The sequence below is a fragment of the Eufriesea mexicana genome, unplaced genomic scaffold (assembly GCF_001483705.2).
Source record: "Eufriesea mexicana isolate 0111107269 unplaced genomic scaffold, ASM148370v2 scaffold6802, whole genome shotgun sequence".
Taxonomy (NCBI): Eukaryota; Metazoa; Arthropoda; class Insecta; order Hymenoptera; family Apidae; genus Eufriesea; species Eufriesea mexicana.
In genome coordinates this window covers 31,447-43,809 of record NW_016914697.1, presented here as the reverse complement: position 1 = coordinate 43,809, position 12,363 = coordinate 31,447, and the positions used below count along the sequence as shown (strand labels likewise).

At 50.6% G+C, this 12,363-nt stretch overlaps 1 protein-coding gene across 1 annotated transcript in view; it reads right to left on the bottom strand.

The window, feature by feature from the left end:
- tei (irregular chiasm C-roughest protein teiresias) overlaps positions 1 to 10,739 on the bottom strand; it is a 185,615-nt gene extending 174,876 nt beyond the window's left edge. Inside the window, exons 1-2 of the mRNA XM_017907067.1 lie at positions 10,381 to 10,739; positions 9,296 to 9,531 (exon numbers count right to left, since the gene is read on the bottom strand). Of these exons, the coding sequence (XP_017762556.1) occupies positions 9,296 to 9,531; positions 10,381 to 10,739 (595 nt within the window). The remainder of the gene's footprint in view (positions 1 to 9,295; positions 9,532 to 10,380) is intronic.
- Between the last annotated feature and the right edge of the window lie 1,624 nt (positions 10,740 to 12,363).

The window sequence follows — 12,363 nt, the reverse complement described above, 5'->3', positions numbered from 1 at the left end:
CCCTCCAATCTAGACCAATCACGCATACGGCTGACCCCGAGAGTCCTGACAAATATCCACCTTCCACATCCTGACCGGGATGCAATCTCGGTCCAATGTAAAATCGCCAGGACGAAGATTGCTCCCCTTCTAATCCAAGTTGAGAACACCTTATCGTTACGCGAATCTGTTTTATGACTTTCGACAACGAACCACCCATTACATAGCCCATTTCCTATTCACCCTCGCCCCTGTTTAACCCCCCGTGGAGCAGAGACTCTCGTCGGGTTCGTCCATGTCTGGGTGTGTATCCACGGAGAGCGCGGATGTGTTGCTCGTCAGTCTGCCTCGTCTGACCGCGACGTTACGGCAAAAAGTTGATACCTAGACGCTTCTTTGTTCACCGGGGGAGCGTCTGTGATATCCGTGAGCTCGCGCAGGAGGAAATTGGCGTGCTTCGTTATACGAAATCGCCTGTATAAAACGGACATCATCGCTGTGGGCGGGCATCAGCGTCCTCTCCCGACAGAGGAACACCGGCTGTCGTTGTAGGTGTGGCTCCTGTTGCCAGATATTCGCAGCTCTAAGCGGCTCTTTAAAATTGAACGCGGCAACGCGCAACCGCCGTTCCTTTTATCAACCCGGTCCTAACCACGCTCCGGGGGCAAAAATAAATTCTAATTAGCATAAACGCGCAGTCGAGGCGCCGAAACGGAGGGTGAAATTCTAGTTTCGAAGTAATACAACCGCGGAATCCCGAACGGGAGCGGAAGGGGGGAATCTTGGTTCGCAACCGACTCGATATTTCACGGTTAGGAACCGGGATCGGGGTGTATTATTAGTCGCTGGTCCAGGCAAGTTCGAATTTTCGATTAGGGTCTTTGGGAATTTGAACTCTGAACCCGGTAGTGATTGAATGTCGGAATCGGAGGGAGCGGAATATAGAGTTATGGAGTTTCTCGTTGTCCCCCCCGCGCCCCCCGTCCTCGCAAGAAATTCACAATCGCGGTCGCGAATACGGAACTCGCCTCGACGGGCAAAACACGAATTACTGGCAACTCGAACACTCGCCATCGCGACTGTGAATAACGACTAAGTACGAACCGGAATAAGATGCATCCTTTGTTCCCTCGTTCTCCGATTTTCCGCATGCGATCCCGGGGCATATAAAATATATTAATGGCAACAAACGTGACCTATCTGACCCGAGGACTTCCAAAAATCCGCGAAATAAGTGCGACGTAAAATAACCGAAAGATCTGGAATCGCGAATGTCGAACGGCTCCGAAATTTCGAGAAATCGTTCGGCAAAAATGATCCCGAGTCTAGGATCCCGGGAGAGATAGGGGCGAATCTTTTGCACGTCGTGCGAAATGCACCTTGGTCAAATGGAGCTGTACCGCAGGTCGGTAGAGCGTAGATTATGATCGCGAGAATTGCGGCGAGCGTGTGTCGTTAAATCGCGTAGAACAGCAGAAATTGTCTCTGGCCGCCGTTTGCACGGCTACTGGGCAAGCAATGAAACGACTGACCGGAGATAGTCAACTAATTATGGCGTTCCTCACGGACCAGAAAACAGCACAATACTCGGTATATCGGTTGCCTGATCGCGCTTCGAGGCTACATTAAAGGATTTGCAGCGTAAACCAGCTAATTAACTGCCGCGCAATATCAGTCACGGAGATTAAAGTCGATTGACGATCTTCGCGACGGTTGGTTGATGAAAGCGACCGATTCGGTCGATAAACGTCGCTGCTCCCGATTTACTCGTCGGTTCGCGAATTAGGTTGGCCATGAAAGCGTTTCCGTTTCCCTTCGAATCTTTCCCCTTGAATCTCAAACGGCGTACTTTATGTAAAAACGATCCTGTGTTTCTTTTGTATCTTGATTTAGTCGTTCGGGAGTTAAGAGGTCGTTTCGCTAAGGATACATGTCGCGCGAAACTTTCCTTCAAAGTAGGACACTAAAGGGGCGGAATTTAAAGGTGGGCAAATTTTTACATACCAAAGAACAAGAAGGCGTGAGGAATGGATATAAATTTAAAGCGTTAAACATAAAAGGCTAGATGCCGAGGAATATATATCTTCGAGTACAGGCTCAGTGGCGGCTGCTGAGCGAGGGCTGAGGGTGCCAGAGGGAAGAACAGAGGAAAGAATGAGAGTGCAGGTGGTTTTGGACCAGCTAGCGGACTATGGCTACCCGTCAGCGAGACCACCTAGCAGGTCCGAGACTCAGACGCGGGATATTAGTGGCAGGTCAGGAAATCCTATTTGCAGGAAGCAGAGGGCTCACTGATTCGTGGAACCTCGAATTCCCTCGAATCCCTCCGGTGATGAGTGCACGGTAGTCGCCAGAAACTAGACGCGAGAAGCTCGAGAGAAGAAACGAATACCCGCTATGGAGTATCTACCGTGAAAAATTTATGCTAGAGAAATTTTAAATTTCTCAAATTTCTGTCAACTTCTCGAGACTTGGTTTTTACCTACCTCGACAATAGCCGATAGTAATTAACGAAGAAAATACGATACGTTACACCGAAACTCTAACCGTTCCAGCCTCTCGTCAATTCCGCAGACTGGAAGCAATCAGCGCGGCGGACGAGCGGAAACACGCAGCTTCTTCGAGCGAACGTGTATCGTTGACCGACGCTAAATGTCCAGAGAACGATAACGCCGTGCAACGGAGGAGAGTTGTCGGTTCGAACGACAGCCCTTCAAGTGCACCGTCGACCGGAAGCTCGAGGTTATTGACTCGCCACTCGACTTCGATGGCGCGCAACACACGTCCGCGAGACGGTTCGGCTCTCCGCTTGTGTGCGCGCGCGTTAATGCGCGTGTCTATACGCGTGTCTATGCGAGTGTCAACGGAACGGGCAAAGGACGCGACTCGAAGGGAGGTATACGAGATGGTAACAGGTAGCGGAGAGACGGCTTTTGAAAACGGCAATTTTCTTCTTTCCACGGAGCATCGAGTACACATGGTCGCGTGATTCGCTTGAAAGGACAGACTCCTTGGCGATAATTAACTCTGCGCTGAATTCTTTGGCGTCGCTGCACCCTCGAGAGGAGACGATGTTTCGACGAGGTTACGATGCTTCCTAATGGATCGTGTTTTTCCCGCGGCAGCCGCCGAAGACATTCCTCAGACGCGAAATTAATTTTGTTCGTCATCGAGAAGAATTTCCAGACCGAGTTTTTCCAAAGGAAGAAATTTGTTACGACGAAATATCAATCTCCCGCATCCCGGCTTTCTTCGTTGATAAAATTCGACTCGTTGAATTGTAGACCGACCTGCCGTAAACCTTATCAGCGTCCATTAAAAATCAGCTAATGGTAACATCGATCGAGCGTAGAGCTAGAACTACAGAACGTAAGTCGCGAGTCGGTAACCCGGTTTCAGCTAATTTGAGCCAGTCCCTGATCTATAACCACCATTTTTCTTCGCCGCTGCTGTAACCCCGATCCATCGGCTCGACGAAATATCTAGCACGCCGCGAACATAAGTACGATCGGTTTAAACCTCGACGCGATTAATCCGTAAAATCGCGCGCGACGAGCGAGAAACCGGCGGAATCGCGCGGTCGGATAAACGCGGTCCCTCGTCGAAACGGCGAAATTAAGCGGGAAATTGTTACGTCGCGCCTGTACGCGACCAGGAGACCTCCAAGTGGGCTGTCAGCGTTGAAAACCGGGAAATCGAGTTACCAGCGAACGAGGAACAGAGGGTCAGGTGGGCGTCGTAAAGCGCGCAATGTAACCGTATTCGAGATCAAACTCGATGCTCAAATAGGGTTTTTTGTCGGGTGGAAATGCGAGCATAAGCCGTACAAACAGAATCTATCGGCTAATAACCAAGAACGATCGATCGGCGGCCGGTTTCGAGTGTACGCGCGAGATTTCCGATGGCCGAGAGTCGCGATTAACCGCGTCGAAACAGCGCCGCGCGGGGTACGCCGGGCATTCGATGTTTGGCGACTCCTGCGGTCATCATCGGCCGATGAAATTAAATTACTTCGGCCGCCGGCGAAGCGAGCCCCTATCCCCATCCCCTCCACGCCGTTGTAAACCCGATTTTGCACTTAAATCGCTTGTAATCGACGGTTTTTGGCTTCGCGTTTAATGCTCCCAACGTGGTGCTTCGTGACTCGTCGATGGCGGTTTGCCGAGAATTCCTGCACGCGTTGCGATCGAGGTACTTTGTCGAAGGGATGGTTGACGAAATGGAAGTAAATCGCGCGGACGGGATGAAATAAAATTTGCATCTTCGAGGAATATGCGCACTGCTTTGGTTATAAGCGCGGATTGAAAAAAGCACGGAGAATAATATTTTTGATCGCGACAAAGATCGGCGTTGCTAAGAAGAAACTGGAAGTATGGAAAATCATGGGGAAGACAGAGATTGTAAGCGATCGATCGTGGCCATTGGTGCTGGAGAATGTTCCATTAATTACGCGGAAACCTTCAGCTAATCAATGGGTAGTTAGTGGCCAATGGTTGGCTCGCATCAATAATCACTGGGCGACGTGGTAGTATAGTGCTGGGCTTTGATGCGCTAATTTACACCACCTGCATTAATGCCCTTGTCCCACTGGTCCGGAACGACGATTGTCTAAGTGCGTGTACGATCCCGGGACAGGTATGCGCAAGGCGCCGCGAACAAGACGATATATTAAGGTAAACCCGGCAGTACAAGCGTCGATATTCGTCCCTTAATTGACGATTCACGTCTACTTATTTCTGACCGAATTAACAGGATACTCGATCTATGTCCCACGACGAACGATATTCTCGCGGTGTTCGCGCGATGAAAGACGTTTGGAGCAGTCGGGACTACGCGATTGGATCTTCTCAGTAGTACGACCGCGAACAAGTCGGACATGGCGGGTAAACACGTTTGTCAAACGCCCCGTTAAAAATTTCCACTTTCGAGGAGAAATTGCGAATATTTCTTGGCAAAATAAATCACGGGGAAAGGCGAAACGATGATAGCCAAAGTACCAGGCCAAAATGGTAGCGGAAGTCCATGGTCTGGCACGAAAGGGAATTTGGAATTAACCCAGGAACAAAGTAGAACCTTTTCATTCCATCGCCTGCCTAATATCCGATGCTGCGAGTGTAACGAACGGACAAGAGAACAAACTGGAGAGAGTCTGCTCTCGAAGGAAAAGCGCAATCACGCTAACAGCGCGCGATTAACCGGGGAACAATGGCGGGGTCCGAGGCATCCGAAAATTCGCGGCACGACAATGAGCGCGCTCCTATCCGCGGCGCTGCCTCCGTATCTGACTGCTATACTTTCCAGTCCGTTATAAATACACCGTGTAAACGTCTCGGTGACACCGGCACGTTCCTCCGTCGCGCTTCCGCGGCTTCCGCTTTCGAGCGGTGACAACGGTGGAAACAATGAACCAGCCCCCCGGCCCGCTCCACCGTGCAAACTTTAGCTTTTGTCCCGACGCACCGGGAACAAGCGGCAGAACGAAAAAGAAGCCCTCCTCTGCTCGGTTTACGACCGAAACAATACTTTTATCTTTCGAAATTCGTCGCCGCCGACCCCGAGACACTGCCGCCGTCGCCTAATTAGATTTTACGTCCAGAGGACCGGCTAAATAGCACCGCCGAGTCCTCGTCGTCGCGTAATAAACTTCTAAACGGTCGGACAATGCGGCAGACGAATAGGTTGGTTAACGAGTCGCAACCGCGTTTAATTAATCCCTAAGACGAGCGCGGATCTTTATACTTTCCGATTCGATGCGAATTTATCGGTGCCTTTGCCTGCCCGCGAAAAAGTCTTTGCGAATATTAATTAGCTTCCGAGGAAACGCTAATCGAGATTCGTTTGGTCGGAAGTACCGAGCAACAGTCTTTGTGCGTGGAAATCATCGTAGAGGGGATTAACTCGCGCTGTCCACTACTTACCTTTATTAACGAGCCCTCTCTTTTAACGATGTTTATCGTTTAATGAAATTGACGTTGTTAACGCTAATGCATCACAAGAGGATTATGCAAAGAGCGGAGCGCAATCGCGTTTCATCTTCGCTCCAAACGAATTCAAATTGTGCCACGATCCTTCAGAGTCCTCGGACCTCGTTTAACCCTAATCGTCCCTTGAGATAACGTTCAAACGGACGTCCGTCGGACAGGTGTCATTTTTACCTGGACACGTTTCCTCGAAAATGAAAATAAAGGACAAAAATAAAAGGGGTAGAAATCGTCAAAGAAGCAGTTCCTAATTCGAAACAGACGACATGCCGATCCGCCATGTCGAGGAATGCGTCTCGGATGCCGATCTCTCGGCCATCTCTCCTTTTACGAAAGTTTAAATAACGGCAGCTTTGTGCGCGGAATATCATCCACTCGATCGGCGTTTTATTGTCGTCGGCTCGTCTCGCGAGATTCCACAAAGAAAGAGCCTCGGAACCGGATGGAAATATAAGGTAGCGGTTCCGTCGACGTCCACGCGAATCGGGGCCATTATCATGCAAAGCTTAGAAAGTCGAGCGCTGGCCGTGCGCGCGAGCGCGCGCGCCGAGAGATAGAGAGACGGAGAGAGAGAAAAACAATATCGCCGCGAGTGCCGGCGCGTTGCGGCGGGATAGAGGGCGGAAGGAAAGCGGAATGCCACGAATTTCGTTCGCGTGGTTTCCACGATGGAGTTTGACCGGCGCGGCGGCGGGCCGAGCGAGCGGTATCGGGCCGGTCTGCTCTGATAAAGGAGAAAGCCCCGATATTGGTCGGACAGTGGAATGCCCCGCGTTCGCGTCGGACAACAAGATTTCTCTCTGTACCTTATACCAGCCTCGTCAGTCTTATGGACCGGTCGGCGGATGAAACGGAAGGCACTGATGGCAAGGGTTGAAGAGGAAGAAGGGGTGGTCTGGCGCGAGGTTAAAAGGGAAGTCGAGGGGATGGAAAGATTGCGATTGGAACAAGTACCGTTAAGCGGCAATGGTCTGCCCGTTGTCACGATCAGACGTTTGCCGCAACACGAGAGCCGTACACGCGTGCTCCTTCTCGACTGTCCTGGCTGAGGAACAAGCTGGTAAATTGAATTTCGGTCGGGACGAGGGATAGAGGGAAAAAGTCGAAGACTCGAACGTCGACGGGAGGAGCAGCGAGCCGCGCGCAGGTGTCCAACGAGCGTGTCGAAAGTAAGGAAGATCGAGAGATCGAGGCAAGAAAAACCGGGAGAGGAGCGATTCTCCTGGCGCGAAACTCAGACGTCCGTTTTATCGCGATTCCGGCCACTTAACCGGCGCGAGGAATGCGAAAACAAGGGGAGTGTTATCGAGCGCGGCTAAACGAATTCGAGACCGGGAATACCATCGACGGCGAGATCGGGCTATCGGAAACGCGTGCTCGATTCCGGGATTCTCGGCGACGTTTCCCTGTCTATTTGTCGACCGAAATACGGAGAATTCGGCGCAGCAGCCGCATAAAACGCGCATTATTCTTAACTTTTCTTCGGCCGCGGATTCGCCGACGGGGAGCCCGAGGGCGCTAAGCAAATCTATTCCCATCAAACGCAGAACGACGTTACCGTTTTCAGCCAGCGTCTTCCAGGCTCTTTTACTCCTTTCCACCCCGGGCTACGCGAACGATGAGTCGCTGGAATTTCCGGAAGACGGAATCGATGATTATGGCTCGACGAGCGCGTACGAGCCCGTTATCCTTCGTCTTTTGATCCCGCGTTGCGCCCACCTATTCCGATCTGCCTTTGTTCGCGGTTTGTTTGTCGGCTTCGAATATTCCGCCTGAAAATTCCCGGTCTAACGCGATTTCGATCTCGCACGGTCGGAGCTTCGTCCTCGGGTCGTCGGGGAGATTAAAACGAAACGAGCGACGACGCAAGAATTTTCTACGAGACCGGTGAGAATCCTTTCGAACAGCCGGATAAAATGGATCCCGACAGAGCCGAAATCTCGTCGGCTCGCGCGAAATCCTCGCAACGCGACGCTGGCATTCCAGGCTGCTCGGGGAGCGGAGCAGAGCGGCGCGGCGCGCGAAATTAAACATCGCCGCGAGGGTGCACGGATGACAAATAAACGGGGTTCGGAGTGGCGCGACGGCCAGGCTGAAAAGAGCAACGCCGGGGTTGGGACGCGTCTAGCGAGTAGCAGGAAATAAAGGAAGGCCTGTCCTTCGCGCCGGCAACGGGCGAGATATTAAAAACAAAAGTGGCCCGCGTGGCGGCGGGTTCATTCGAAACGCGATTCGAGCGGGTAGGCGAAGAGGGTCGAAGCGCGTCACGCGGCCGCCGCCTCGCGGAACGATCGTTCCTCTCCGCGCGCGCGTGTACGCGCCTTTCGTCCATCGGCCGCGGGAAAAGGACGCCGGAACAGCGGGAGAGGGCGACGAGCACAGAGGGAGAAGGAAAAATGTTTACGACGGATGCATATTCATGCGGCGTGATGCTCTCGTCCTGGTCCAAGTGACGCGGATTAATATGCATAAAATCCTCGCGTTTCTGGGACTCGCAGCGGTGTCTCGTGGAAATACAAGGATCGAGTTCGCGACGAAAGTGACGCGTGGCTTTTGAAGAGGAAGGTAGATGCTCCGCTTAATCGGCTTCGTAAGCTGCTTTCTCGCGAGTCGGTCGCGGATAATGGTAAAACGGTTCTTTCTTGTTACATTTCATCGCGCGTTGAAGCTCTTTATCTCGGCTCTCATAACCCTCCGTTTCCTTAGCTCTCTCGCTACTTATACAGGGTGGGTCAACACACTGACATCTAGATTTAACATAAATAGATCAATACTTTTTTGTAAAGAATACGAAGAAACATAAATTGATGTAATTAAAAATATATGATTTCATTTAAAAAAATATTAATCATCTTTACATGTCCATCTACAAAAACACTAGTACCATCGGAATATGCCTCTCTCAAAAGCATGCAACTTCATCCGAAACATTTTTCGCGGTGCGTAATAATAATGACATATATCTAGATGGCAATATGTGGTGACCCACCCTGTATATACGCCCTTTTTCATTCTGTATTCCACTCTGCTACAACGGGCTATATGAATTTTGATATTCCTCGTTTTCTCGCTAAAAGAGTCTAACGTTGATTCGAAACGGGGTTTCCCGCGATGGAAAATATCACTCGAATATGTCTCGTCGTGGATATTTTGAAGAATCTATCTATCACGATTGTCGTGAATTCAACGATCAACAGCATCGACCCTAATCCCTGGTAATAAATTCCAGACCACTCGCTGGTAACACTGTGGCGTCGTTGCACCGATATTCGCCGATATTCGTCGATAACGTTAACAACGTTATACCGTGTTTAATATTAATAATCGTGACTCACCGAGAACGACGAGCTTCACCAGCCTGCCGGAAAGTATCTTCCCTTGGTCGATCTCGAGCGTACAACCCCACATACCGTCGTCTTCTAATCTCACGTTGTCTATATGCAACGCAGCTGTGATAGAGTCGCCGATGTATCTATGTCCAGTCCCGCTCACCTCCGTTCTCGTGTTGATTGTAATCATATCTACCGGACTTCCCTCGTGCAACCATGTCACTGGCCGTATTCTGTAGGTCCTAACAAGACAATTCGTGCCAATTAGGGAATTAATTCGGGACGACAATACCGGCACGAATTCGTCGCGTCGGAGTAACATCGACTTCGACTACTTCCGCCCGACTATTTTAAATCGAATCTTCCCATTTGCAGCGAGACGGCTACGCGGACGGAACCATGTCGGCAATTACGACGAATACGTCCTGTTGCGTTCACGGTTACATCTAGGACACGCGAATCCGAATATTCGTTTATGCAAACGTTCGATTTCTGCGTTAGATTTGGACCCGACCCATCGACGTTTCCCAAATCCCGTTTAGTTACACGAACAAAACAATCCTCTTCGTTCTACTCGAAATGAATTTTAGCTATTTTATTCTTTCCCAATCGATACTTCGAAATGAACGTAACTTATCCCAAAAAACTATGAATTAAATCAGCAATTTTAACACTGAAACTACACCGAGGTCTGCAACGTATATCTAGATACAGTACACGCGATTAATATTAATTTATACGACACAGAGAAAATAAAAGGGCATAAGTAATCGTGACCTAGTTCGAACAAAAATCGGTACAATTTTGAGCAGAAGCAGCTGCATCTTTCGCTTTCAGCGATCGCGAGAATAAAATAAAATGTCCGAAAGTCACTTTTACCTCCCACGGTAGTTGCGGCGTTAACGCGGAATAAATCACTTTCTCCCAGCCGTGGAGAAAGAAATCGTTGGAGCGAACGGAAGCGAATAAAGCGGGCAACATTTCGCGCGATATAAATTTATCTTTACCCGTGTACGTAATACGGGAAAGCGACGAATCTCGTGGTATCCGCTGGCGCGCGTTCCGTTCGTCGATAAAGAAGCTTAAATTACCTGGCCCCGGGCAACAGTAGCCACGAGTAATTTTCCTCTAGCTCGCACGACAGTATGGTCTTGCTGTGAGGTTCCACCATCAGTTCCAGGGGTGGCTTTGACGGAGCGGCAGCTGTATCTAAGGAGACTGGAACATTGGTTGTAGCGGAAGAACTGGTAGACCATAAGTCCTCTTCGGGGGCTAAAAGGGCCGCAGGCTGCGCCACCTCGTCCGACAGAGAAATCAACGTCGAGCTGGACGCCGTTGTGCTGGTGGTGCTCGTCGTGGTTCTTCTAGCACGCCGTCCGCCCTCCTGTCTGCCACGGAGGGTGAAAACACCGGCCTCGTTCACCGAGCCTGCAACAGCAAAGGATAGCATTCGTGATCTGGCTCTGCTCTCCCTTTGTCCGACGAATCTTCAAACCTTCGATAATGGGGCTATCGATTAAACGAAGCGCGAAGAACCTTTGCTTTCTTACTGAAAACGTCTAAAAACCAGCGATTTCGGGCAGAGATTTACCGTATTGCGTCCTCATTCGTCGAGGAGGAGTATTCCAAAAATTGGAGCGACCGTTCTCGGCGTTGAAAACGCGACCACTCCGTGTCGGGGATAGAGGCTCCTCGTAAAACTCGACGCTCCGCTTAATCAAATTCCGCGTCTTGATGGCACTAACGCAATCCCGAAGCCCGACAAAGCCGTAAAATAAACGACGTTCCACGCGAGCAGGGGCACTTCTTAACTAAACGGTGTTTCCAACGCTCGCTCGATTCTCCCGAAAACTGTCCATCAGCCTCGGTCGACCACGGCTGCCCGGGGAAAACTAATTATGACTTCGATGGACCGCAAACAGCTATAACTATCCGGCGCAACTTGTCGAGTCCTGTCTACTCGTCCACTGCCGGAGACCTCGTAAACCGGGCAAGAAGCTAATGTTTATTGCTCGCCGAACGACGGCTCGAGACCCGAAGCGTCTTCGTCCATTCGACGAAAACAAAACGGGAACAACCATTGTCTAGCGTTTGGTATTCGACTAGTACTCCACCAGGGGCGGAACACGGTGGCGATCAATTACGCGATATCCTTCGAATTTCGGAGCAGGATTTCGGGGTGAGATTGCTGTAGGGGCACATCCCAGATGCGGAAGACGAAGGTTCCTTGTATACATTTTCGACTTCTTCGCGACATCGAGGGTTCCAGGACGCGCGGACCACCTCGACGTCTAACGAACAGCGAAAAAGAATCAGTTCGCGTACGCCTCTTCGACGACACGGGTCCTTCCCGAAAAGTCAGCCTTCCGGTTTCCGCATCTGGCCCCCCGCATATGATAAAGTCTCGCTAAGAAAACGTAGTGCTCTTTTCACCGAAAAACCTCTCGTCCTCCACCTTCGTTACAAAAGGGAACAGAAACGCGGTGAAGGGAGGAAAACGCGTGTCACTCGAAGGATACCGAGACAAACTGGCAACTGGATTGGCAAGGTAGCTCGATAGCGAACGATCCATGTTCGCCAAGGTTTTCCATCGGTATGCTCGCGACCGGTTATACACTGGCATCGAGTGGATGTTGTTCGACGTTGATGCATGCATTATTCAGTCGGTGTATCCATTCATTATTCATGTCATGATCAATGGATGTCAACAGACCGCGATCTGTATCTGAACGCGTCGCCGTGACGGAAAGTGAAAGCACTCGGTGCCGTTCGAATGCGTCCGCGACACGAAGGGGCCATCGATGACGATCAGATTTTATGAAACGAAGGAACGCGACACGCACGCCTGTCTTCGTTACAATGACACGTTATAGTAGCCTCGATGCTCGTGTTTGGTCACCGATACGTCCACGGGATAATCCGCCAATCGTAGCGTTAGTCGATTGGTCTTTTGTGTCGCGGGAACAGCGCGAGTTACGTCGAACGAGCGTGGAAATATATCCGCGGGAAATTATAGCGAAAATATTTCTCCGCGACGTAAAATAATTTAAACGGACAGCTTCGTGGGAAATAAA